The 27,985-nt window shown below is 39.1% G+C and overlaps 1 protein-coding gene across 3 annotated transcripts; it reads left to right on the top strand.

Moving 5' to 3' along the window:
• Positions 1-2: 2 nt before the first annotated feature.
• DIS3 (DIS3 homolog, exosome endoribonuclease and 3'-5' exoribonuclease) lies at positions 3-27,985 on the top strand. Of its 3 annotated transcripts, none has more exons than XM_047756193.1 (21): positions 3-437; positions 1,034-1,191; positions 2,855-3,048; positions 3,473-3,546; positions 8,638-8,805; positions 9,803-9,967; positions 11,646-11,759; positions 11,872-12,009; positions 12,440-12,586; positions 12,961-13,077; positions 13,341-13,442; positions 15,040-15,104; positions 15,192-15,276; positions 17,130-17,257; positions 20,710-20,796; positions 22,846-23,002; positions 24,866-25,080; positions 25,188-25,356; positions 26,001-26,159; positions 26,859-26,981; positions 27,635-27,985. In XM_047756193.1, exons 1-21 carry the CDS (start codon positions 210-212, stop codon positions 27,716-27,718), a joined length of 2,877 nt encoding a protein of 958 aa, XP_047612149.1. In that variant the 5' UTR covers positions 3-209; the 3' UTR covers positions 27,719-27,985. The 3 variants fall into 3 exon arrangements, with proteins under 3 accessions (XP_047612149.1, XP_047612150.1, XP_047612151.1); XM_047756194.1 differs by lacking the exon at positions 27,635-27,985 and adding an exon at positions 27,249-27,628; XM_047756195.1 differs by lacking the exon at positions 3-437 and adding an exon at positions 709-768.

The raw sequence follows: 27,985 nt of genomic DNA, 5'->3' as shown, positions 1-27,985 counted from the left end.
CCCACCTGCCTGCTTTCTTCCAATTCTCGCAGCCTTCAGAGAGCCAACCAACCTCAGTCTCGAGGTTGTCCCGCGAGAAGGTTTTACTAATATCCTGGAGGCTACAGGGCGAAATTCCGGGTGAAGTGTAGTTGTGCGGCAGGGATTCGAGCTTGAAACTTTCGCCGGAAGACAGCTGCAGAGGTTGGGATCACGCGCGGCGAGGCAAGATGCTCAAGTCCAAAACTTTCTTAAAAAAGACGCGGGCTGGAGGCGTGATGAAGATAGTGCGGGAGCATTACCTGCGAGATGACATCGGCTGCGGTGCTCCGGGTTGCGCCGCGTGCGGCGGTGCGCATGAGGGGCCTGTCCTCGAGCCTCAGCCCCTGGACCCGGCCAGCAGCCTCTGCCCGCAGCCACACTATTTGCTGCCTGATACCAACGTGTTGCTGCACCAGGTGCGCCAGTAGGAGGGCGAACTGCTGACACCCTGGCCCCACTAAGAGAAAGGGGTATAACGGTTAGGGAGACTGAGGCCCAGGGAGGAGCGTCTTGGGCATCATCGCGTACGCAGGGAGAGGCAAACCCCATCGGGATTCATGCCTCCAGCCCCTCAGGCCTAGGTTCTTTTCTATGTACTGTTATTTTTAAGTTCTTGGAGTTATAAGAATTTTAGTTTAGATACAGTAATTTGCTAACTCCTGATGTCTCTTCTGCCTTAGATTTTAATGTCTGGAGGCCGGGGACCTGGGCCTCTGTGGCCTCCAGCCTGCGACCCTCAGGCAGCTTGTAAGTGCCTACGAACGAAAACTATGTGGGCCAAAGTATTTCTTTATTAGCGGAGTTCTACAAAGTTTTGTAATTAGTCTGTTTACGTGTACTCATATTTATCGACCTGAAGGGTTTTCTATTGCAAAATAGCTCCTTAGTTTAATGCATATTTAATGTTTTTTTTTTTTTTTTAACTGCCAGGGTTTTATGTTCAACAGAAAGACTGTATGATTGAATATGGGAAAAATTAAGTCTTTTACTTATTATTTATTTGTTTTTAAAGATTGATGTTCTCGAGGACCCTGCGATCAGGAATGTCATTGTACTACAAACAGTTCTCCAAGAAGTGAGAAATCGGAGTGCTCCTGTATATAAACGAATCCGAGACGTGACTAATAACCAGGAGAAGCATTTCTATACATTTACTAATGAGCACCACAGGTAGGGGAAAATTATGTCAATTATATGAAAACTGTAGAATTAGCTAAACTAGAGGGAGAGTTCCTGGTGGCAATTTGTGACATTGTCAGAAGGTGACACCATAGATTTTATATTCTTTAGAATATTATTTAGTTCCTAAAAGTTTTATAACTGATCACTCTGAGGATGATGAGGTTAAAAAATAGAATCCTTTGTGTTTCAGATTCAAGACCTTTGTTATGTTTCACTTAATGTGTTTGAACTTAATGTGCGGTTTTAGAAAATATGATTTTGGGTATTTTTATGTTATATAAGTAATGTGTGATGAATCCTAGTTTACTTTTGTTAGGTCAGGGTTTCTCAGTGTTAGTACTGTTGACATATTGGACTGGATAAGTCTTTGTTGTGGGAAGGCTGTCTTCCACATTGTAGGATGTTTAGCAGCATCCGTGGCCTATACACAGTAGAAGCCAGTAGCAAACCTCCCCTCCCCCACTGAGTTGTAGCTACCCCAAAAGCCTCCAGATTCGTGAGATATCCCCTGGGGCAAAAATCACTCCCCTAATTGAGAGATTCTGGATTAGATCTGATAATGAAATCTCACTAGAGTATGCAAATTAAGAAATATTTAACTTTTCAAATTTCTCTTTCTTATATCCCATAAAGAATATCAGTTCCTATAAATATTATTCCTATAAAGAATATCAGTAAAGCACTTGTAGACTTCTTATTCCTAGCTCCTCCTTGAAATCTAGAAACAGAAACTTCCCTGTTTTTCAGTGCCGAAAGATCTAGTTTCTGCAGAGCATGATCATCAAATTTTTAATCAAGGGTGAGCAATTGCGTCTAGCTTAAGTGCAGTTAATAGAGCTTAGCAGTACTGGAGCTGAGAGAAGAATTAAGACACTTGGGCAAATCTCATTGGAACTTGTTGCTCAGTCATGCTAAAACCAATTCAGAAATTTATGGCAAAATCTTTGATAAGCTTAAAAGCATTAGCAGGCATATTTAATGGTAAGGAATAAAATAATTCTGAAAACAATATAAATAAGTCTAAAATTCTAAAGTCGAATCTCCTATCTTGAGGCGCTAGGTAGAAGTTGTACTGACTTTTGTTATTGTATTTAAATTTGAGGAACTGATTTAAAGAAATAAGTATGCTGACATTTGAGAGCTCACAGTTGATAGACTTAGAAGGAAAATGCAATCATGTCTCTATCTGGTCTTTCAGTCTTTAGATAGCTTCTGTCATTTATTGAGTGTTTACCATGGATAATTTATGTGCACTGTGTATTTAATAACTATAGAGTAAGCATATGATCATTAACAGACCTGCACAGTTTTAGTATAGTTTTTTCCAAACCATTACTTACTTACCTAATGTCCCAACCTAAAGTATGAATTCTGATCTTGAATTTTTCTTTTAGTGAAATAAACCTGTTTTGGCCTTTTTATTGTTCCATTAATAACATTTTTCTTCTTTTCCAAGCTAATTAGTATCTTAAAAACTTGACTGTAAAGACTCTATTTATTTTTTCTTGGAAGTATAAAGGTGAATACATTCAAGAGAAAAAGATTGACTTTTAAGTTTAGTGATTATTAAGGATTTATGTCCTAAGACCTTTTACATGTCCTTGATTCTGTTGATTTCCATTTCTTCTTTCTTTTTTTTTTTTACATTTAGAGAAACTTATGTAGAACAACAACAGGGAGAAAATTCTAATGACAGGAATGACAGAGCCATTCGAGTAGCAGCAAAATGGTACAACGAACATTTGAAGAAAATGTCAGCAGAGAATCAGCTGCAAGTTATCTTCATAACCAATGACAGGAAAAACAAAGAGAAAGCCATAGAAGAAGGGATACCAGCTTTTACTTGTAAGTCTCCATGTAAATCAAACTGTTAGTTCACATTTGCAAATGCATGCAAAAAAATTATCTTCGGGCCCATGGTCAGATGTCCATTTGACTCCTTGGTTATTTTCATAGTCCTATATAACTTAATGTGATGTTTTGGTGTTTTTAAATTTCTCATCGGTTCTAAGTAGTTTGTGCTACCAGTGGCTATTGGTTTCCCTTTCGACATTAGGAATTGGCTTAGCAATAAAAGCCCATGGATATACTTGATCCACTCACTGCCTCTTAGGCATGACCACGTCAACAGAGAGGGCTTTTTTTTTTTTTTTCTAAAAAAATATTTGACCTAGATACTGTCAGAAACAAGGTAACCCATGTTCTCCCACAGCTAAGCACAGAAAAAAAAAAAAAAGAATTTATCAAGAACAAAAAACTTATTTTTCAGGTGAAGAATATGTAAAAAGCTTAACTGCTAACCCCGAACTCATAGATCGTCTTGCTTGTTTGTCTGACGAAGGGGTAAGTTTGAGTTTGTTTTATTTTGTTTTTGCAAAGTGAGATTATTAACATAGCCACTTTGACTTTTAAGTTTAGTGATTATTAAGGATTTATGTCCTAAGACCTTTTACATGTCCTTGATTCTGTTGATATTAGGCTTATAGTTACCAGAGTTTAAAAATTGGAATATCAAGGGAGTTCCTGTCATGGCCCAGTGGTTAACGAATCCGACTAGGAACCATGAGGTTGCGGGTTCAATCCCTGGTCTTGCTCAGCGGGTTAACGACCCAGCGTTGCCATGAGCTGTGGTGTAGGTTGCAGATGCGGCTCATATCCTGTGTTGCTGTGGCTGTGGCCAGCAGCTACAGCTCCGATTCGACCCCTAACCTGGGAACCTCCATATGCCATGGGAGCAGCCCAAGAAATGGCAAAAAGACAAAAAAAAAAAATTGGAATATCAGTGGGTAATCTGGAATTGGAGTAGGAGTTGGGTTATAAACAACAAGAGTAGCTGTAGTAGACTTTTTATCAAAATGCTGTTCCTGAAGACTTGACTTTCTAAAATAGCGCTGTTCACTGATAAATCCTTAGCAACCTGAGGAGGGCCTGGCACCCGTTGGCACTATTTGTTTGATTAATAAATGAAAGAATTCATGGCTGGTTTGTGAATAAGGAGTAGATATTTGACAAGTAAAGAAGTGATGGGCATTGCAGGGAGCAGGTACAGCTCTAGCATCAATCCATTGTGGCAGAGGGCAGGAGAGGCAGAACAGGAAGGGAAGGAGCCAGATAATGTGGACTTACAATTTACTCTGTGAGTAGTTTTCCGACTTTTTTCTAAAGGGCTCCCTAAAGGGCTGCTATGAAGAGAAGTTAGCAGAAGGGATTCTAGGCTTCCTACCTAGAATCAGAACAGAATTGAAGGCAGGTGAGAATGTGTCTGGGAGGAATGGAGGAGAATGACCAGAAATGTTATTTGTTTGGGAGGCCACTCTGATTTCAGTTTGTAAGATGATGCATTGTATCAAATACAGGATTAGAGACGGAAGGATGAGTAAGGAGATCATTGCAGTGGTAGATTTTATGGAGCCCTCGTATCCTTCTGTGTAAAGTATGTTTAGCAGTAATGACTTCTTAGTGTTGTTATGCAGATTGAGGTGATAACAGTAGTATTAATAAAATTCTTACCTCAGTGTCTGGCATATAGCTATGGTAAATGTAAATGGTAGATACTGTAGTGGTGCAGAGCAAACGAATCTGACTAGTATCCATGAGGATGCAGGTTCAACCCTGGCCTTGCTCTGTGGGTTGGGAATCCAGCATTGCCGTGAGCGGTGGTATAAGTCACAGACACAGCTCAGATCCCAAGTTGCTGTGGCTGTGATGTAGGCCAGCAGCTGTAGCTGCAATTCGACCCCTAGCCTGGAAACTTCCATATGCCTTGGGTACGCCCCCCCCCCAAAAAAAATTGGTTTTATGTAATAGAAACATTATATATGTATAGATAGATAGATAGATAGAGATATAGGTGTATCTCCAGTCTTTACAAGATTTTCTCCATCCCTGCTTGTCTTCAAGTAGCTACTTTATAAAACTAAAGGGAGAAAACAAAAGCTGGGCTTGATTTTTATTTTATTTTTTTGGTCTTTTTACCATTTCTTGGGCCGCTCCCGCGGCATATGGAGGTTCCCAGGCTAGGGGTCGAATCGGAGCTGTAGCCACCGGCCTACACCAGAGCCACAGCAACGTGGGATCTCAGCCACGTCTGCAACCTACACCACAGCTCACCGCAACCCCGGATCCTTAACCCACTGAGCAAGGCCAGGGACCAAACCTGCAACCTCATGGTTCCTAGTCGGATTTGTTAACCACTGAGCCACGACGGGAACTCCTGGGCTTGATTTTTAGAATGCAGATTTAAGATTATCCTATCTAACATGTAACCACTAATTGCATGTGGCTGTTTAAATTTCATTCAGGTTAAAGAATTCAGCTTCTTGGAGTTCCCATCATGGCTCAGTGGTTGGTGAACCCAACTAGTGGTTGGCAATCAACACGGGTTTGATTCCTGGCCTTGCTCAATGGGTTAAGGATCCGGCATTGCCATGAGCTATGATGTAGGTCACAGATGCTGCTCAGATCCTGTGTTGCAGTGGCTGTTGTATAGGCTGGCGGCTGCAGCTCTGATTCGACCCCTATCCTGGGAACCCCCATATGCCACTGGTGCAGCCCTAAAAGACAAAAAGACCAAAAAAAAAATTCAGCTTCTCAGTTGTACTATTCTCCTGTCAAGTGTTCAAGAGCCATTTGTGCCTACTATATTAAAGATCACAAAAAGAATATTCCCTTCATCACAAAGTTGTTTTGGATAGCATTAATCTAGAAGAAGAAACAGGAAGTAATCCAGCATTGGTAATTCACAGTATTTTATCAATACTATGGTAGGGTAAGTGTAGGATATAGTGAAATTACAGTCAGTTTTGTCGTAATACATGTGTGCTTCTCAAAGTCACCGTCATGCAAAATCATATAATAAAAACCACAGAGCTTAAGGGTAACTGTTATTAGGGGAGTTCCCCTGTGGCTCTTGTTAACGAACCCGATTAGTATCCATGAGGACACAGGTCCGATCCCTGGCCTCACTCGGTGGATTAAGGATCTGGCATTGCCGTGAGCTGTGGTGTAGGTCACAGATGTGGCTCTGATCCCTTGTTGCTGTGGCTGTGGCGTAGGCCAGCAGCTGCAGTTCCAATTCGCACCCCTAGCCTGGGAACCTCCATATGCCACTGGCTTGGCCCTAGAAAGTCCAAAAAAAAAGACAAAAATAGGAGAATGTGATTAGGGACACACTCAGAAACTTCATGAAATGGTAGAAAGGAGGTTATCTTAATTTTGAACAGAAAGTTGTTACACCAGATGAAGGTGATGTGGCTCATGAAACACGGTGATCTGAGGTAACTGATAGGTGTTTGAAAGAGAGTGTGTGTTTTATAGATTCCTACACAGCTTGGTTCAACTGAGTGCGGCTTTCTGCATTCACCTGATATCTTTTAATATGTCAGTTGCATTGGAACACATTTGTGTTTTAAAAACAGACACTGTAGTACTAAGTGTACTTAAGCAAGGGCATCTAACCCGGATTGCGGGGGGGGGGGGGATATCAAGGCTTTCTGATAGAAGTAACATCTAAGCTCAGATATGGAAGATGTTAGCATTGCCAGTCGCTTTGAGACAGGGACACTTTAGCTGCATTATGTAAGGAAGTTAACCATGTTAATAACTAGGCAAAGAGCATCTCATACAGAGGAAACAGCAAGTTCAAAGGTTCTGAGGTTAGATTAAGTTGGTAAGATCAGTAAGGAGTTCCTGTTGTGGCTCAGCGGAAACGAACCAGATCATGAGGATGCCAGTTCGATCCCTGGCCTCACTCAGTAAGTTAAGGATCTGGTGTTGCTGTAAGCTGAGGTGTAGGTCACAGATGTGGCTCGGATCTGGCATTGCTGTGGCTGTGGTGTAGACTGGCAGCTGTGGGTCTGATACAGCCCCTGGTTTGGGAACTTCCATATGCCAAACCTGCAGCCCTAAGAAAAAAGAAAGAAAAAAAAGAAAGAAAGAAACAGCTAAAGTGTGGCTGGAATGGAGAGAACAAAAGAGAAGATGTTAGGAATGAAGTCAGAAATATAGGCGGGGACCAGATCATGTAGGGTGTGGTAAGCCAGAGAAAAAAAATTGGATTTTAGTCCATGAATGCTGGATAGCTGTTAAGTAGGAGAACAATAATATCCGTTTGGCTGCTCTAAGAGAGTAGGTTCAAAGCAAGATCCTCTAATGAGAAGGATATATTAGTATCCCTGGGAGGCAAGTCAAACTTAGACCATGGTAGTAGCAGTTAAGGTAGTGAGACATACTTAGATATAGGGTATTTTTTGTTGATATGTATATATATATATTTGTTGATTTTAGGACTTGGTGACATATCGGATGGGGACAATGAGGGAATGATTAATCAGTTTATTTTAATAGGCCATATCATTAATTTAGGTCATAATATTTAATAGATCATGTTAGTTTACATCATGGTCAGGATATTATAGTAGAGGGGGGGAATTGATTTCAGAGAGAAGGTAATCGTAGGCCAAAGTTGCTAATAGAGGACAGGAAGTGGTAGGTAGATACACACAGGTGAGCAGATTCCACTGGGAAAGATGAAGTCGGTCTGGAGTGATTGCTTCTGAGTCTCAATATGGAGATCCTCCATCTGAGAGTGAGGAAGAAAGACAAGGAATTTGGCGGCGATTTAAGCAGGAAAGGAGAAGGTAAAAAGTGATCTCCTAAGAAGGAGGAGAGTGTGGGAAATGAAAGAAAGTAGGGAAGCCGAGTGGTCCCGATGTGGGAGGTCAGAGTCTCTAAGGATCCTGGAAGGTCATGCAGTGGATTACAGCAGTCCCAGCCCCCCCTCTGTCTAGCAGTTTCAGCTGCTAAAATAATCCCAGTATCTGGAATTCCTGTTGTGGCTCAGCAGAAACGAATCCAACTGGTATCCAATTCAATCCCTGGCCTTGCTCAGTGGGTTGAGGGTCTGGCATTACCATGAGCTGTGGTGTAGCTTGCAGATCCCTGCATTGCTGTGGCTGTGGTGTAGGCCAGAAGCTGTAGCTCTGATTTGACCCCTAGCCTGGGAACTTCCATTTGCCATGGGTGCGGCCCTAAAAAGCAAAGAAAAAGTAATAATAACCCAGTAAAAATAGCTCTTCTTATGCTTTCAGTGGCCACAGTCTTTGCATGCAATTGAGGCTTCACATTATCTGTTACCTGCCACTCACGCCATCACTTTCATTTTGGGGGGCCTTGTGGAGGTCTGGGGACACAGCTTCCTAGTGTTCTGGATCTGTGGCTGACGCCTAAATGTAATGAAATATGTGTACATTGCCCTAAGATTAGAAAGCATTTTTTTTTTCTTACTATGCTGTATTCTTTCAAATTCGTAGGGCTTTTATATACCATAATGTGAATGGTTGTTTTAAAAACATACGTGATAGTGGTAATACTTGTCTATTGAGCAAACAGAAGATGTACATACTAACTGTATTTCTTGGTTTACTTATTTCACAGAATGAAATAGAAAGTGGAAAAGTAATATTTTCAGAGCATCTTCCATTAAGTAAGCTGCAGCAAGGCATAAAATCTGGTACATACCTTCAAGGAACATTTAGAGCCAGCAGGGAAAATTACTTAGAAGCTACAGTGTGGGTTCATGGTGACACTGAAGAAAATAAAGAGGCAAGTGTATCCATAAATTCCTTACACACTAAAGTACTTTCTCTTCCCGTTTTTCTTTCGTAAGTGTTTGAGATTTTGTGCAAGAAATTAAATTTGCTTTATCCTCCCAGTCATTAGCTTGAAGGCAGTTATGTGAGAGGCATAGATACCAGTGGAATTAATCGCTCTTTTAGGAAACTGCTTATTGCAGGAAAGAAGTTTTTATTAACCTTCTTTTAAAAGAATAAAAAATTGAATCAATCAAATAAAAACTAAGGTGCCTCTGTTTTCTGTATTATGATCTGTTATGGGAAATACTATTTACATAATATATAATTGCTCCAGGAGCTTCACAAACTTTGAAGCTAATAGCAGTCCTGTGGGGTATTCACTATTTGCCGTGTAGTCATCTCATTGCTTTGAAAGCTGCATTTCGTTTAATCTTCAGCTCTGCCTAAAAAGTAGATACTATTATTTTGTTCTTTTACCAATCAGGATCCTGAGATTTAGAGAAGTTAGGAAATTTGGGTACTAAAATAAGAGTTATGGCAGAGCCATGAACACAGCCCATGTTTTTCTACCTGAGAAATTAAGAGGGTGGAGTAAAGAGACACAGTAGAGGAATTAAAAATAGAAAGGAGGGGGAGAGAGTTCCCACTGTGGCTCAGAGGGTTATGAACCTGACTAATATCTGTGAGGACACAGGTTGGATCCCTGACCTCACTCAGTGGGTTAAGGATTTGGTGTTGCCATGAGCTGCGGTGTAGGTCACAGATGTGGATCTGATCCTGCGTGGCTGTGGCTGTGGAATAGGCCTGCAGCTACAGCTCTGATTTGGCTCCTAGCCTGGGAACTTCCATATGCCACAGGTGCAGTGCTAAAAAGCAAAAAAAAAAGGGAGAGGGGGAATAGTTACATAGAGACATCAGAATATATCTAAACTTCTGTAAGGTAACCTTCTCATTATTATATTGCCCTTAGAAATAGTTGGGCATGTGTCATTTGCTGTTTTACACAGATAATCTTACAAGGACTTAAAAATTTAAACCGAGCTGTTCATGAAGATATTGTGGCTGTGGAGCTTCTTCCCACGAATCAGTGGGTAGCACCATCTTCTGTGGTTTTACATGATGAAGGTCAAAATGAAGACGATGTGGAGAAAGAAGAAGAGAGAGAACGCATTGTATGAAACCAGGTTTTAGTTTTTGTCTGTGTAGCGTTGAATACTTTGTTAATGTGTCATTTTGGAGAAAAAGAAGTTTCATTGCTTTCAGATTTATTGAATAAAATTATAGTTCTGTAGGTTTGATATATGTCATACACAGTTAATATCTTTTAAGTCTTTTCATTTTTTTTATCAAAGTATAGTTGATGTATAATATAGTATTATATGTTACAGGGGTACAATATAGTGATTCACAATCCTAGAGGTTATACTCTATTTGTAGTTATTATAAAATGTCCACTATATTCCTCATAATTATAATCCTTATACCTTATCGTATACCTAAGAGTTTGTACCTCTTTTTGAAAATTTTTAAAAAGTTTTTAGGAGTTCCCTTTGTGGCTCAGTGGTTAACGAACTGGACTAGCATCCCTGAGGACGCAGGTTCGATCCCTGGCCTCACTCAGTGGGTTATAGGTCCCGTGTTGCTGTGGTCCTGGTGTAGGCTGGCAGCTACAGCTCCGATTGGACCCCTAGCCTGGGAACCTCCATATGCCACGGGTGTGGCCCTAAAAAGAGAGACAGAAAAAAAAGTTTTACAGTTTTATTGAGGTACAGTTGATTTACAATGCTGTGATAATTTCTGCTGTACAACAAAGTGGCAGTTATACAAACAGTCATTCTCTTCCCATATAGGTTATCATAGAATATTGGGTAGAATTCCCTGTGCTCTATATAGCAGGTCCATGTTGGCACTCTTATTTTTAAATTCATGTCTTATATTTTGCTCAAATAAACAGATTTAATTACTAAAAGACATAACCTGAGTAGGAAACTTGAACTCTTAACATTCAGGTACATGATTTGTATGAATTAGTGAGTTTTAAGAAATACAAATTTTCAATTTTCTGAAATGCTTTTATGTAATGTTAAAAATCCCTCAGCATACTAGATGTACTTCTGGCCCTTAAAAATGGGTCTGTTTAATAATCCTTATGAAGAGAACGCTTTCAGTTTTATCTTATGTCCTAAAGTCTACCTGAGAAGACCTTTTTATTTTCCTGTTTTAGAACTACAAGAATAATACAAATAGCTGGAATACCTTTTCTTTGTGGTTCTTTTCTTTATTTGAATTATATTCACTGCTCTGGAGTCTTACTGTAGCGTTATCTTTGCAAAGTCCAGGCCATAGAAAAGTGTTAAAGGAGAAATACCATAAGGTTTTGTTATTTCTAATAACTATTATTTATTTGAGTTTATATTTTGGATAAGGATGACCCTTTAAAGATCCATCTCTTTTTTAATGAATTAATAAATGTTACCCCGCTAATTATTGAAAACTAGTACTAAAATCCTAGTCTGTTAGTTACCAGGCCTGTGTGTGCATGTGTGTATGCATATGTGCATGTTAGTAAATCTTCAGATTAAAACTGAAGAGTTGGGTTCTGACATATTTATTCAGTCACTTTTCTTTTTTAATTGTTTTTGTGGGTCTTTATTATGCAACTCTTTCTGTGGTCTAAGTTTGGCATTCTCTTGCCTAGAATTTTGAAGCAGCAGGATTCTATGGTCTTATGCCATAATTTACTGCCTGAGAAGGTATTAGTAACCATATTCATGTTCTCATTTTGAAGGGAAACGGTCTCATTCCCCTTACAGGAAAGCTAACTGAAGGTCTTTCACTTTTAAATCTCAGCTCAAGACTGCTGTAAGCGAGAAAATGTTAAAGCCGACAGGTAGAGTTGTCGGAATCATCAAAAGGAACTGGCGACCGTATTGTGGCATGCTTTCCAAGTCTGATATTAAGGAGGTGAGTACAGACCATGTTTGCTATGTAATACAGAACTTAGAGCCCTCACTTTCTTGCCCTCATCCCAGCCTTTTTGTGTGTTCGTAAAATCTTTTTTCTTAATTTTCGCTAGTCAAGAAGACATCTCTTTACACCTGCTGATAAGAGAATCCCTAGAATTCGGATAGAAACCAGACAGGCCTCTACATTAGAAGGACGGAGAATTATTGTTTCCATTGATGGTTGGCCCAGAAATTCCAGATATCCAAATGTAAGCTTGTATTAGTAATTTTATTTTAGACTATTTAATTAAAATTTGGGGAATGAAATAAAATTGCCTCTTTTGCTCAAACCAGAATCTGCTTTTGTATAAAATACATACTGGAATTTGGGAACATTTCACAGTTACAATTTTGAAGCTGTGATATTTGAAGCACATCTTAAGCTTGAAAGATAACAGGAAATAAGCAGATACTTTGTTATATGAGAACCAGGCCCTCTGGAAGTCTCCATCATAAATCACTTTAGTCTTGCCAGTTATAGCTTTAATTTACTGAGTGGCCATTTTTAAGAAGTATGGAAAACACCTAGAAATACTAAAATGATATGTATATATGTTCAAGGATTTAACGTGATAATAAAACATAAATTCCAAACAAAGCTGTAAAATACACCTTTCTAATAATACCTTCTGGTTTTAGGGACACTTTGTAAAAAATTTAGGCGAAGTTGGAGACAAAGAGACCGAAACGGAAGTTTTGTTACTTGAGCATGATGTTCCCCATCAGCCCTTTTCACAGGCTGTTCTTAGCTTCTTACCGAAGATGCCCTGGAGCATTACGGAGAAGGTATGTTGAATTCTTAGTGACTTTACGAATTACTGTGTCTGAGCTAATTTTGTGTGATTTCTCTGTGTATCTTAAAATACGTGGAAACCATAGTCCTTTCCTCCCCAGCATTTGGTTACACATAGAACTCACAGCTATCATGGAAATCTATTGCTTCACTGACAGAATTTTCTAGGGGATAGACACTAGCTCATGTCAAATTTTCCAAAGCTGAGGAGTTCACAAGTTACAAATCATGAAATGTGGTTATCATTAAAAAATAAAGCTAAGGTTTGTTTTTTTTTTTAAATTATAGATATTCTTGATTTCTTAAGAGGTATGCTACATCTAAACCAACACTATAGCTTATTTCTTAATACTGTTGCATTTTCTAGGACATGAAAAACCGAGAAGACCTGAGACATCTGTGTGTTTGCAGTGTGGACCCCCCAGGATGTACTGACATAGATGATGCTCTCCATTGCAGAGAACTTGAAAATGGAGATTTGGAGGTATTCATAATTATGATGATGTTGGATCCAAATACAGTTCTGGTGTTGAGTTAATTTTCCTTTGAGCCCATTGTAGAATTTGTGAATTACTCATGTCAAGTGGAGTCAGTTGTATCTGCATAGACTAATGGGCATGTAAAAATAGAAATGGTAACTATTTCTGAGCCCTTTTTCAATCTAGCTAAATTGCTTCTCATTAGAACTCCATTAGTACATTTACCCAGTTAAGTATGTTGACATCCTTTTATTTTTCTCTCTTTAAGGTTGGTGTTCACATTGCTGATGTTAGCCACTTTATTAGGCCAGGAAATGCTTTGGATCAAGAATCAGCTAGAAGGGGAACAACAGTGTATCTTTGTGAAAAGGTAGAAATGTGTTAAATTTATTTATTTATTTATTTATTTATTTTTTTGTCTTTTGTCTTTTTTGTTGTTGTTGTTGTTGCTATTTCTTGGGCCGCTCCCGCGGCATATGGAGGTTCCCAGGCTAGGGGTCTAATCGGAGCTGCAGCCACCGGCCTACGCCAGAGCCACAGCAACGCGGGATCTGAGCCACGTCTGCAACCTACACCACAGCTCACGGCAACGCCGGATCGTTAACCCACTGAGCAAGGGCAGGGAGCGAACCCGCAACCTCATGGTTCCTAGTCGGATTCGTTAACCACTGCGCCACGACGGGAACTCCAGAAATGTGTTAAATTTAAAATGGAGTTTTGATGCATGCTTGTATCTTTCCCATCATCTATTTTATTCTTTTTTTTTTTTTTGTCTTTTCTAGGGCTGTTCCCTCAGCCTATGGAGGTTTCCAGGCTAGGGGTCTAATCAGAGCTGTAGCCACCGGCCCACATCACAGCCACAGCAACGTGGGATCTGAGCCACATCTGCGACCTGTACCACAGCTCATGGCAATGCCAGATCCTTAACCCACTGAGCAAGGCCAGGGACCGAACCTGCAACCTCATGGTTCCTAGTCAGATTTGTTAACCACCACACCACGACGGGCACGCCTCACCTATTTTATTCTTAATGATAAAATCATCTCAGGTGGTTCCTGAAGAAAGGACAGCCTCAGTATTTCGTGAGATATGAATAACTACTTTGTTAATGGTGTAATTTGTTGAAATCATGGGCACTTTTGGATTCTTGAACAAGCTAGAGTAGTACATGAATTAGCAAAAAGATAAACATAGAATAAGGTGGCCTTAAATCAGTGAAAATATTGCAGCGTTTTTTGTTGTTGAGTGATTAAATGTAGTTGATATAAACTGTTGGGTAGCATTTCACTTCTTATCTCTGGGTAACTAATATATTTTCTGGTTTTTATGTAGTTAAGTCATGAGTCTATTCTGTTATGATTTGCTGTTTATTCTTTATCAAGTATGCTCCCATAAACTTAAAGAGAAAACTTGCGAAACTAGAAAGTTAAATTTATATGAATTCATTGTCACAGTTCTGTGTAGCTTTTCACCATGAAAATTCAGTGTGTCTTTTTTTTTTTTACTCTTAATGATTTTTGTTTTTTCCTTTATAGCTGGTTTATAGTGTTCTCAGTGTGTCTTTTTTTAAGAATGTTAAAAATACCATGTAGTTTGTGTGACGTGTTGGAGGAAGGGCCATTCCTAGCATTTTCGGGGCTTGTGTCCATTACCTAGTACAAACATTGTTAGCAGACCAGAGATTTCAGACTTTGAGAGCAGAGCTAGATGGGCAGTGTAGAGCACTTAAACTTAGATCCTTTGATATGAAGTCTAGTTCCCTTTCATTGTTTCCTTCCCGTAACAGTTGTACATAACTAGTCTTCTAGAAATAGATTTTTGTTTCACATTTTCCCAGTTCTATTCACAAAGGTCTTTTTTTTTTTTTTTTTTTAACTTTGTAGCATTAATGTTCCTTGGGAGTAGAACCTGGAGTAAAGGTATGGATACAGTTCAGTAATCTGTGACTTTTATTTTATCTCTTCCAGAGGATTGACATGGTTCCAGAGTTGCTTAGCTCTAACTTATGTTCCCTGAGATCTAACGTTGACAGGTATTTATGCATGTTTCTTCGTAGAAATATAGTATTTACTACTTTAACTGATTCCCATTGATAAATACTGTTCGTTTTTCCCCATAGGTTAGCATTTTCGTGTATTTGGGAGATGAATCGCAATGCTGAAATCTTAAAAACGAGGTTTACCAAAAGTGTCATTAATTCAAAGGTTAGTTTAAAATCTGTAGTACTTTTAACAATGTTCTAGGGTGTTTTGCAGAAGTTAAGCTTATTGAGTTAAGAAGTTTTGTGCCAGTGTTGCAGCAAAATCTCGTTGTTTTCAGTTATCTGCTTAATTTTTGATGTTATTTAGAAATGAGTCGATGTGGCAGTTGTCCTGTCTGTCTTTAGAAACTTATAAAGCCTGTTTGGTTGAGATGAAGAAATAGACTTTTTTAATCCCACACTCAGGAACTCCAGTACTTGAAGTTATCCCAGTTTATAACCAGTCAGTATTTTAAAAGATGGCATGTGTACCATCTTCTTGTTCCTCACATTTTCTCACTGAAACAATGTTTTAAATCATAGTTGGATTCAGGTGAAACTAGCCTGAGATCGACATTCAAACAGAATGAGTTGGATTGTCTTTTCTCCTCCTTGTCCCAGAGTCCCTTCTGTTCTGTTTTGCCCCGATCTTCCTCTGATGTTTGCCAAACCTCTTTTCTTCCAGTGATCTATTTTCCAAGTTTCCCCGCTTTTTCTCTTTCTTTAACATCATTCTTTTCTGATCAGTTAGTGATTGGTGAGAAAGCAGTGTTAGACTGACAAACGGTGATGTGCGAATGATTTAAAGTTTCCTAGATTTGTATTTTTAAATAGGATGAGTTTATAGTTCTCCTAGACTTGGTCAGTGTAACAAAATTATATGAAAAAAAATTTAGTAAGCATGTAACAGAAAACATTTTTTGACAGGGAACTCTTAGTCCCTAGTAGATAAGTTGAATCTGACCTGATCTGCATCATCTAACTCTCTTATATTGTTCCTGATATTTGCTACTGAAGCTATTTAAAAAAAAAAATTTTTTTTTTCCATGAGGAGGGAAGTAGGAACAGAGAAGCAGTATTTGTATGTTTGGATTATAATTGGAAATTATTTTCATCTTTTCTACTCTGATGTGTCCAATTTTTAGATTAGATATTTAATTTAGTGGATTTCCTATAAAACATGATGCCTAGACTATTACAACTTTATTATTTGCAGTGATTAAGGAAGTAATGATCATCATAAAAGTATTTTACTTTATAGTCATTATCAGAGAATAATCTACCCTTCTTTTCATTTTATTTTAGCATTACCTAAGTATTTATACATTAACTGAACTATGAAAGTAATTAGAGTTTAAATGATTCATTTACTAACAATTCTACCATTTGTTTGTGTTAACCCAAGTTTGCTTGTGTTGTGTAATGCACCAGATAAGAGTTAATGAACCTGGAGTTCCTGTCATGGCGCAGCAGAAACACATCCACACATCCGACTGGGAACCATGAGGTTGCAGGTTCAATCCCTGGCCTTGCTCAGTGGGTTAAGGATCCGGCAGGGCGTGGGCCTAAAAACACACACACACACACACAAAAAGCAATAATGAACCAGAAATCCTAGGTATGGAGTATAAATATTACAGCCAGGAATCTCTTTTGATACTGATTTTGGGTTTACTGAAATGATAGTTTTATGTAGTGGAAATATGGGAACAGAGTAAACCAGTGTTGGTTTTTTTTTTTTTTTTTGGTCTTTTCTAGGGCCTCTCCTGTGGCATATAGAGGTTCCCAGGCTAGGGGTCTAATTGTAGCTGTAGCTGCTAACCTGCGCCAGAGCCACAGCAATGCCAAATCCAAGCCGCGTCTGTGACCTACACCACAACTCACGGCAATGCTGGATCCTTAACCCACTGAGTGAGGCCAGGGATCAAACGCGCAACCTCATGGTTCTTAGTTGGATTCGTTAACCACTGAGTCACGACAGGAACTGCTAAGCCAGTTTTTTTTAAACATTATATTAACCTATGATTTCTCTTTCAGGCTTCCCTTACATATGCTGAAGCTCAGATGAGAATTGATTCTGCAGCCATGAATGATAGTATTACTACTAGTCTCCGTGGACTAAATAAACTAGCTAAAATTTTGAAAAAAAGAAGAATTGAAAAAGGGTACATTTCAAAAATACCTTTTAAGATTTGTCTTAATTCATCTATCATGGTGTTAGGATAATTTATGAACTCTTTAAAATATTTTATTATGGACAATGATGAATTGTTTTCTGGACTGAATTGTTTTCTGTTTCTTCTAGCTACCTTTTAAAAGATTAGCAACTTGATTCTGCACTGCTATTTGTTTAGGAATTCTGTTGTGTTAAAGATCTTGACTGTGTGAGTTAAAGATCTTGGAGAAAAGCTAGGAAGGCAAGATCTTCTTAAGACTTTTCTGTGGATTGTTCTTGATTTTAGTTAGAAATGGGTTTCAAGATTGAACATTAGTTTTCAGATGTTTAAATATAGATGAAGTCCTTGCACCTAAAATTGGAAGAGATTTTATAGATTCAACACCTTCATTTTTTAAAAGATTACAAGTTCCTTAGGAGCAGTCTTCCCAAAGATCTTATAGCTCCTTGGCAGAGGCACATCTTTTAGCTGTTATGTCATGGCATTTGCCTAACTACAGAGGAGTTTTAAGGAGTATTCAAGTTCCCAAACTTTTTAAAGTAAAGTGGTTAAAAGAAATTTGAATCTTGAGTTCCCATCGTGGCTCAGCAGTTAACGAACCTGACTAGTATCCATGAGGACTTGGGTTCAATCCCTGGCCTCACTTGGTGGGTTAAGGACTGGCATTACCATGAGCTGTGGTGTAGGTCACAGATGCGGCTCAGATCCCGGGTCACTGTGGCTGTGGTGTAGGCCAGTGGCTACAGCTCCGATTTGACCCCTAGCCTGGGAACCTCCATGTGCCACGGGTGCGTCCCTAAAAGGACAGAAAAAATAGAAAAAGAAATTTGATTCTTGGAAAGACGTCATCAACTAACAGGGTAAATCAGGTTGCATGAACCTTTCAAATGTTGGTCTCTGGATTCCTATGCCTATGCAGGGTAGGGTCACAAGTGGTTACTACAGGTGTGTTTGATAGAGTGTGCTGTTTCATAAGATGTGCCTATTTAAATTAAAATTCATTAAAGTTAAAAAGATTTGGTTCCTGAGTCATACAAGCCACATTTCAAAGGCTCAGTAGCCGCATGTGGCTGGTGGCTGCCATGTTGGACAGGGTGCATTAGGAACACATCCATCCCTGCAGAAAATTCTATCGGACAGTGTTGTTCTAAGGTTCTATGCTTAGCCACTCCTATCTCTGCTCACAAATCAGTTTTCTGGGAATTTTCTTATAATCCTAGGTAGGAAACCTGAAACTATATAAGGGTAATTTGGATTCAGTAAAACCCAATGAAACTCTTGTTCAAGTTTGTCATTAAGATGGAAATAAGAGGAATATAGATTTCTTTTGTAACACAAAACAACTCATTTTTCAGCAAATATTTGTTTATTAAGGTTCATAGTATGCCAGGCATCTGAAGAAGTTTGTTACAAAAGCAAAGCAAATAAAAATTGAAACTATTTATCTTGGCAGTTTCAAAGTAAGAGATGTAAATTTGTGTTTGTAACATAGTTTCTCCTAATTAGGACAGGAAAGATTTTCTTTTAACTGGAAAAACAGTGTGTACTTTTAGGTTTTATTTTGAGGGTGGTTTTTGTTGTTGTTGTTGCTATTTCTTGGGCCGCTCCCGCAGCATATGGAGGTTCCCAGGCTAGGGGTTGAATCGGAGCTGTAGCCACCGGCCTACGCCAGAGCCACAGCAACGCGGGATCCAAGCCGCGTCTGCAACCTACACCACAGCTCACGGCAACGCCGGATCGTTAACCCACTGAGCAAGGGCAGGGACCGAACCCGCAACCTCATGGTTCCTAGTCGGATTCGCCAACCACTGCGCCACGACGGGAACTCCTATTTTGAGGGTGGTTTTTTGTGTTTTGTAGCTGCCACTTGCGGCATATGGAAGTTCCCAGGCCAGGGACTGAATCTGAGCTGCAGCTGCAACCTACTCCACGGCTGCATCAACGCCATATCCTTTAACCCACGGGGCCAGGGATGGGAACCCTCACCTCTGCAGGAACCTGAGCCACTGCAGTCAGATTCTTAACCCATTGTGCCATAGCAGGGACTCCTTGTAGTTTTAGTTTTTTAAGTAGATAATTGGCTATTGGTAAAACGTATCATTGAAATTCTCAGTCTTAGGGTGAATTGAGAAATCAATCAGTAAAAAGAAAATTGTCTTTCACCGTCTTAAAGGAAATGGTATGTCTTAAAGGAGAAACATTATGTCATGTTTTAAATGTTCTATGAAGAAAAAATGATCAAATTGTGATTAAACACCTTGGTCTTTAAGGTTTATTTAATACAGATTGATTGTGGTATAGAACCTTGTAAATACATCCATAGTAAGGAAGGAATATTTGTTGGGATTCCCTTTCTAGCATTTCTTCTGTAGTTCTTCTAATAAAAGTGAAGGTCAAAGCAGGAAAGGACTTGGACTCCCACGTTGCCCCAACTCATCTTTCCCCTTCTTTATGATTGTCCAAAGTTACCTAGCCTCATGAAAATTCTTAGTTTTAGTTTTACATTGATTTGGAACTGACCTGATGACAAAAGCATCAAAATGTAAAGAAACGATATACTTGCCTGGCCTCGTGGGAATTTACTTTTCAAAGGAGAACTTGCTAAGTCCTAAAATGAAGCAGCATGTAGAAGCCCTTAGCCTAGTGCATTATCTGACCCACAGCACCCAGATATCAATAGCTGTCAGGATTTGTAACATTAGGTGTGGTTTTTCAGTCTCCTCTCTGTTGGTTGAGTGTATGTGGAAGATACTTCTGAACTGGGGATCTTCTGATGTTACCGATCTACCCCTGGCAGCTTTGGCCTCTCTCCACTATCCCTCATTGTTCTGTGTAGTAAGGGAAATACTGCTGATGACCTTCTCTTCTTATAAAACTGATTACAAACCCAGGTAGCTCAGTAAAAACTCAGTTTGGGTACAGAAGATACTCAATTCCTGAGAAACATAAGGACTCATTCTGTTGCATTCCTTCTCTCATTCCTTTTAAAATGTCTTTTAGAACTGTAAAGTATTAAGCCATCTATGAAAATAGAACATAAAACTTAGCAGATGGTCGTAAAGCTTTCGGAAGAAAAACTGCTATGTACTTACTCTAATTTTTTTTTTTTTTGCTTTTTAGGGCCACACCCGCGCGGCATATGGAGGTTCCCAGGCTAGGGGTCAAATCAGAGCTACAGCTGCCACCTACACCACAGCCACAGCAATGCGGGATCCGAGCAGCATTTTCAACCTACGCCACAGCTCAGGGCAACACCAGACCCTCAACCCACTGAGCGAGGCCAGTGGTGGAACCCGCAACCTCATGGTTCTTAGTCATTTTCGTTTCTGCTGAGCCACGATGGGAACTCTCTAGTCTTTTTTTCTCTTAAAAAAGTAATCAATTCCAGAGTTGTGTCTGTTACTGCACACATGACTGATTCATATCTTTATTTTATTTAGGGCTTTGACCCTTTCTTCTCCAGAAGTTCGATTCCACATGGATAGTGAAACTCATGATCCGATAGATCTGCAGACCAAGGAACTTAGGTATGCAGTTTTTTTTATGGTAGATAAGAATTTGATTTTAATGCAATATTTAGTATATCTATTAATAAAAGAAACATTTATACCCCAAATAGTCTTATTTTTAGTGGGATTATGATATCTATAGAGTTTTTTTTTTACTTAAGAAATATAGAGAAAATTATGATTTCACTTTCTAGTCTTCTTTAATAAAGTATACATCTTATTTGTAAGACACGTACTATAAAAGCAAAATTGCCAGTTTGGTTTGTCTTAATCTGTGGTATATCAGCACTTGACTAGTGGTAGTTACAATAAGTAAAAGAAGATTGCCCTCATGAATTTCTTAGGTATTTAATATAGAATATATACTATTATAAGTTAGAATGGTGGCCAAAATCCTGGGCTTTGAAGCCAGACTGCCTAAATTTGGATCCCACTTCTGCCAGTAACTCTAGACAAGTTATTGACCTCTCTGTACCTCGATTTGTCAATGAAGTAGGATTGGTAATGCTACCTACCTCATAGGATGTCGTGGAGAGTACTGAGAGGTTAGGTATTATTGTTAATATTTTATTGATTTGGTTAAGATTTAGGAAGTAAGACTGCTTTGATTAAATCAAAGTTAGTCCACTTTTCCATGCTTCTTATGTAAGGTGATTCTGAAATGAAACATGCATTTACACTTTTCTCATAGATGACCAAGGATTAAAAATGAGAATATATCCAAGTTTGTTAATTAGGACAAGTTTGTTGTTATAGCATTAGAACTAAAATTAAAAATTACCTTTGGGGAGTTCCCTTTGTGACTCAGCAGTAACAAACCCAACTAGTATCCATTAAGATCCGGGTTTAATGCCTGGCCTTGCTCAATGGGTTAAGGATCCGGCATTGCCATGAGCTGTGGTGTAGGTCTCAGACGTGGCTCGTTTCTGGCATTGCTGTGCCTGTGGCACAGGCCAGCAGCTGCAGCTCTGATTCCACCCCTATGCTCCAAACTTCCATATGCCACAAGCACAGCCCTAAAAAGAAAAAAAAAAATTTCCTTTGGGTGAATTTTTGTGCAAATCTATTGTTAATACGAAGCATGAAACCAATACTAAGAGCTTTTTTGAGAAAAATCTTGAATCTAGTTTTGCCAGAGTAAAACATAACCCATTTCTTCTTATGAAGAAGAAAAACCATATTTATAAGAGATTGTCCTCATAGTTTGAAAGGTATGATTGGAGGTCTTCCTAATATTAAAAAAAAATTAATGTACTTCAGGAATCTTGTCAAGAAGTTAGAAGGTGTTAAAAATGGAAATATTAATAAAAGATTAATAATGCATGTTTAATAACTCAGAAAGAAAAACTAAATTTTAAATTAACATAGACCGATTATCTAAAATGAAAAACAATATCAAATAAAGAGTTTTGAAGTCTGATCATGTGGGCTCACATCCTGTTATTTCCGATAATTCTGATCTTGAGCAAGAGAATAATGTTACACATCTTTAGTTTTCTCATCTGCAAAACAGGTCTAATATCTATATCCATGTGTATGTATATGTCTTATGTATGAGTGTGTAAACACATCACCATGTATATAGCACAACACCTGGCCGTATTAAGCACCCAAAATACCTATTATAAGTATCTCTTCATTTAGGGGATTTATTGGTATAAGTTTTCATTTTTTAAGCCAAAATTGATATGACCTAGCTTTTAATTCTTAGTAAGCTTTACTTCTGTAGATTTATAATTAAATAACAATCCTTTGGACTCAGTGTAAAGAGGTGAAAATGCTTATGATTCAGATTTTACAATTACTAGAGTTGGTAAAGCTTCTATTTTTAATGTGTTTTGTAAAGTTTCCTCTAGCATGAGGTTTACTCATGCAGTAGAGATTGTTAGCATAGTAGCTGAGAAATGAAAGGGATGTTCTTAAAAATACACATGTGCACACACAGGAATGTTTTGTTTACATAGGAAATAGTTTCCTTATCTCATTGGTAGAAAAGGCAACAGGACAACCTCTGAATGTTACATAGAGATCTCATTCTTTTTCCTTGATGGCTTTTTTCATTGGTAGAGAAACAAATTCCATGGTGGAAGAATTTATGTTACTTGCCAATATCTCTGTTGCAAAAAAAATTCATGAAGAATTTTCTGAGCATGCTCTGCTTCGAAAACATCCTGCTCCTCCTCCATCAAATTATGAAATTCTTGTTAAGGCAGCTAAATCCAAGGTAAGGCCCCATAGTCTGAAAAATCATCTGTATGTGTGTTTGATCTAGCCATTGCACTGAATAATCTGTATTCATATTTCCATACAAGTTTTGTTGTTATCTGCTGCAAAAATATGCCAATAGTTCCTTTGGTTGAAAAAGAAAGCAGGAGTTCCCATCGTGGTGCAGCCGAAATGAATCTGACCAGGAACCATGATGTTGCAGGTTCGATCCCTGGCCTTGCTCAAGCTCAGTGGTTTAAGGATCTGGTGTTGCCATAAGCTGTGGTGTAGGTTGCAGACACGGCTCAGATCCCTGGTGGCTGTGGCTGTGGCTGTGGTGCAGGCCGGCAGCTACAGCTCCAATTAGACCCTTAGCCTGGGAATCTCCATATGCCATGGGTAGGGCCCTAAAAAAAAAAAAAAAAAAGGTGTCATCTAATTGGGTACAGTCATGTCATCTCACATTGAAATCACTTGTTTAATAAAATCCTTTAAAGAGAGCCCTATATCAAAGCCAGACGTTCCAGACTGTTATATGTAATATCCTGAACAGGTTATGCGCTTCCGTATCTCTCTGCCTTTCCACTTGTTCTTTATGCTGTGTTAGACTTCATGCCTCCTCTGAACTGCCTACCTTCGTTTTTTTTCCTCTTTATCTTCAACTCAGTGAAGCCGTCTTTATATCATGTCCCTAAAAAAAAGTCCATTTTTGCACATTTGGCAACAAGGAGAAAAAATAGAAAGGGCTCCATTTCCTCAGCTCCGTATACCCCCTGCCTCTGGTTAGTACTTTTATTTAGGCATAATCACCCCTGCCCTTGGGGCGGCTGGCTTATGTTGGGTTTTTTTGTGGGGTTTTCTTTGTTGTTGTTTTTGGTTTTTTTTCTGATCACTTGCTCCGGTCCCATCTTTCTTGTCCAGAAGAGAGCTGGAAGGAGGAGTGGATCTTAGGGCATATTTCTAACAGGATGATGGTTTCTGATTTTTTTAGACCTTTTTGGTGGCCCTACTCCTATCATATCCATCAGAACAGCATCAGCTTCTCCTCTGCTCTAAGGCTTAAAATGTGCTTTGGAGAGTTTTCTCTGATTCTCTTATTTCTTTATGACATGGGAGAAGAAGGAAGATTTAGATATTTTTGCCTCATCTCCCAAAGTAGACCAAAGAAGCTAAGTCTGATGTATCAGCACGTTGAGCTAGAGTAACCAATACAGGTTTATTTTGCCTCTGGCCTTTACTTCTACCCTGAATGGAGGGAAAATATCTGCAGAGAAAATCCACACATGCTGGAAAGTGTCCAGAGCTGCTTTGATTTTTTTTTTTTTTCTTCCTACCCCAACAAAGATTAGGCAGGCACAGATTGGACCTTGAGAGAACACTGCTTCCCCCACTGTTGTCTTCACCCTGCAAACTTCTTCAGACTGTTGATACTGCAACACCATTAAATGCATTCAGAAAATTTTAAGGTTGGATGTTGCACATGACAGTCACTACTTTTTTATAAATTTAGTTCTTCGAGACTAAGGATAAACATTAACCTGGTTGGGAGTTCCAGGGGTAATGACCCCAACTAGTATCCATGAGGCTGCGGGTTCAATCCCTGGCCCTGCTCAGTGGGTTAAGGATCCTGTGTTGGTGTGGCTGTGGTGTAGGCCGGCAGCTGCAGCTCCAGTTCAGCCCATAACCTGGGAACTTCCATATGCCACAGGTGTGGGCCTAAAAAGCAAAAAAAAAAAAAAAAAAGAAGAAGAAGAAGGAAAAAGAAACATTAACCCGGTCAAAGACACCATGTTTGTTCAGTCTGATTGGTTATATTGAAGACATGCTGGTACCGATTTTAAAATGTTTACTCTGCTGACCTTTCCCTCCTCTTTATTCACAGAATTTGGAAATTAAAACCGATACAGCCAAGGCTCTGGCTGACTCCCTGGACCAGGTGGATTCGCCTATTTTCCCATATCTAAATACCCTGTTAAGGATATTAGCCACCCGCTGTATGATGCAAGCTGTGTACTTCTGCTCTGGAATGGATAATGACTTTCATCACTATGGCTTAGCGTCCCCAATATACACACATTTTACCTCACCCATCCGAAGGTACATTTTCCTTGTCAGCTCGGAGATAGAAAATAGTCAGGCTTGAATTGTAAGAGGACTTTGTAGTGCTAACACAGCATGATGCCTGTTTCCTCCTTCATATCTAGATACGCAGATATCATTGTTCATCGTTTGTTGGCTGTGGCCATTGGGGCTGACTGTACGTACCCAGAGTTGACAGACAAACACAAGCTTGCAGATTTATGTAAAAATCTCAATTTCCGGCACAAAATGGCACAATATGCTCAGCGCGCATCAGTGGCTTTTCATACCCAGGTATGTCCCTTCTGTCACCGATGTCAGTAGAGATGAAGTTTTATTCACTTTTTAAATTTTTTTTTTTTTATTTTAGGGCTGAATCCACAGCATATGGAAGTTCCCAGGCTAGGGGTTGACTCAGAGCTCCAGCAGTCATAGTCACAGCAACACCAGATCCAAGCCATGTCTGCAACCTATACCACAGCTCACGGCAACGCCGGATCCCTGGTCCTCTGAGCGAGGCTGGGGATCGAACCCACATCCTCATGGATACTAGTCAGATTCGTTTCTGCTGTGCCACAAAGGGAACTCCAAGTTTTATTCCCTTTTTTTTTTTTTTTTTTTTAATTTTAGGGCCATGCCCACAAGCATATGGAAGTTCCCAGGCTAGGGGTCGAATCAGAGTTATAGCTGCTGGCCTACACCACAGCCACAGCAATACCAGATCCAAGCCACATCTATGATCTACACCACAGCTCACGGCAATGCCGGATCCTTAACCCACTGAGTGAGGCCAGGGATTAAACCTGTGTCCTCCTGGATGTTAGTCAGATTCATTTCCACTGAGTCCTTACGGGAACTCCTATAAACTTTCAATTGCAGATTTTCTTGTTGTTTACCTCAAAATAAGATAATCCTTATGGTTCTGTGCTCTTTTACAGTTATTCTTCAAAAGCAAAGGAATAGTAAGTGAAGAAGCTTATATTCTGTTTGTGAGAAAGAATGCTATTGTGGTTTTGATTCCAAAGTATGGCTTAGAAGGTACAGTGTTTTTTGAAGAAAAGGACAAACCAAAGCCACGCCTTATTTACGATGATGAGGTACATAAAGTATTTCTAATGTTTTTATTTTGGTTTTTTTTTTTAGAAGGGGCACACTTTCTCTTTGATAGGTTGCAAATGGTACCCATAAAGTGTAAAATTACTTCTTGTAACCTACAGAATTTTATGCCAGCTACACTTAACGTTTTAGTCATAATTTCTCACTTCAGAATATCTCCCCACATACAAATGTTGTCCTTGATTTCTTTCTTTTATACTATGTAAAGTCTTCCCCTCTGAGGAAAACTTACACTTTGTCCCAGGTGGACAGATGGATTCAAGTAAAGGAATAAATGGCTTCTTATAGCTCAGAGAAGGGAATTTTTTTAAACCAATTCCCAGTATCTCTTACCTGACACACTCCCTACTTCCCTAACCTTAGTAGAACTTCAGAACAATAAATTCTGTCCACGGAACCTTTGTGTTCCTGCGTAAGACCAACAATTTGCTAATTAAAGGGGTGAGACTCCTGCAAATAATAGTATTGGGATCACCTTAAATGAAAGAGAAGTATGCACATTGATGGGTCATATGTTTGTGGTTTTTGTTATGTTGAACACCTGGCTGCTTGGTAAATATTAAATATTAAAGTAATTTTTAAATTAAACTTGTAAATTAACATGGAAGGTAAATTAAGTATTAGAACCAAGCCTCGAGTGTAAGAAAGCAATTAAAAATAGTGAAATGTGCTTTGTTTAGGTACCATCTCTTAAAATAGAAGATACAGTGTTTCACATATTTGATAAAGTTAAAGTGAGAATCATGCTAGACTCATCTAATCTTCAGCATCAGAAAATCCGAATGTTGCTGGTAGAACCACAGGTAAAACCAAACTCACACTGTCCATGTTGTGATGAAATAATCAGTACACAGTTTGTGTTAAGAGAGTGATGTAGTCGTAGGTTATTTCTCTTTAATGATAAAGCCCTGAAAGTAGTGTGGAGAACACACGTTTGTGTAGGAAATAAATCCTGCTTTCTCACTCACCTCTCTAGTCCTTGGGAACCCAGGCATCTGGGCTTCTTCTGAGGTCCTTGGTACCAAAAGCAGAACTCTGAGATCTGCCTCGTTCTTTTCCACTTTTTTCAGTGTTGAAATCTACACTTTGGCAGATTATGCTTCACCAAAGACATTGGTTCTTGAACTTGGTTCCACCCCAATGCACCTGAGGCCTGTGATGCAGACCATCATAGTGGCTCAGCCAGGACAAGCTCAGTGTGTTAAACACACACCCATCCCAAATGACCTGCTTCCCACATGACCTTCCGAGATCACGTCTGCCTTTGACATTTCTGAGCCACCATTCCTCGGGTGTGAAATAGATACATAGTGTGGAAGATCTACTACTACCCCCCGCTTCCACCCGTACATCTTTTTGAACTTGAAAGTGTCAGTGGGGAAGGGGAAGGTAAGAATGAGACTTATTCTTCTTTTATGCTTTTACTCACCTTATTTTCCTACTTGCCTTCCTTTAGATACCAGGAATAAGTGTTCCTACTGATACCTCAAACATGGACAATAGTGAACCAGAGAGAAAGAAGAAGAAGATACAAAAATAGCTACAGTCAGCAACAACAAGAACAAAAAAACCTTCAGAGATTTGTTTTCTTTAAAAAAAGCTGGAGAGAACACTTCTAAACCTAATAACTGAGTGATATAGTTTGTTACTTTTAAGTATATTTTAATAATTTTTAAAATTTGCATTTTTATTGAACTGTTGAATGTGTCTGTCTCATCATACTACTTTCATTTCTGGAGTGAACAGAACTATTTATGCAGAAATACTCAATTGAATAACCATCACTTAAATAGTGACAGGATAGCAA

Source organism: Phacochoerus africanus, chromosome 13 (assembly GCF_016906955.1).
Source record: "Phacochoerus africanus isolate WHEZ1 chromosome 13, ROS_Pafr_v1, whole genome shotgun sequence".
NCBI classification, from domain to species: domain Eukaryota; kingdom Metazoa; phylum Chordata; class Mammalia; order Artiodactyla; family Suidae; genus Phacochoerus; species Phacochoerus africanus.
This window is presented reverse-complemented; position numbering and strand designations above follow the sequence as displayed.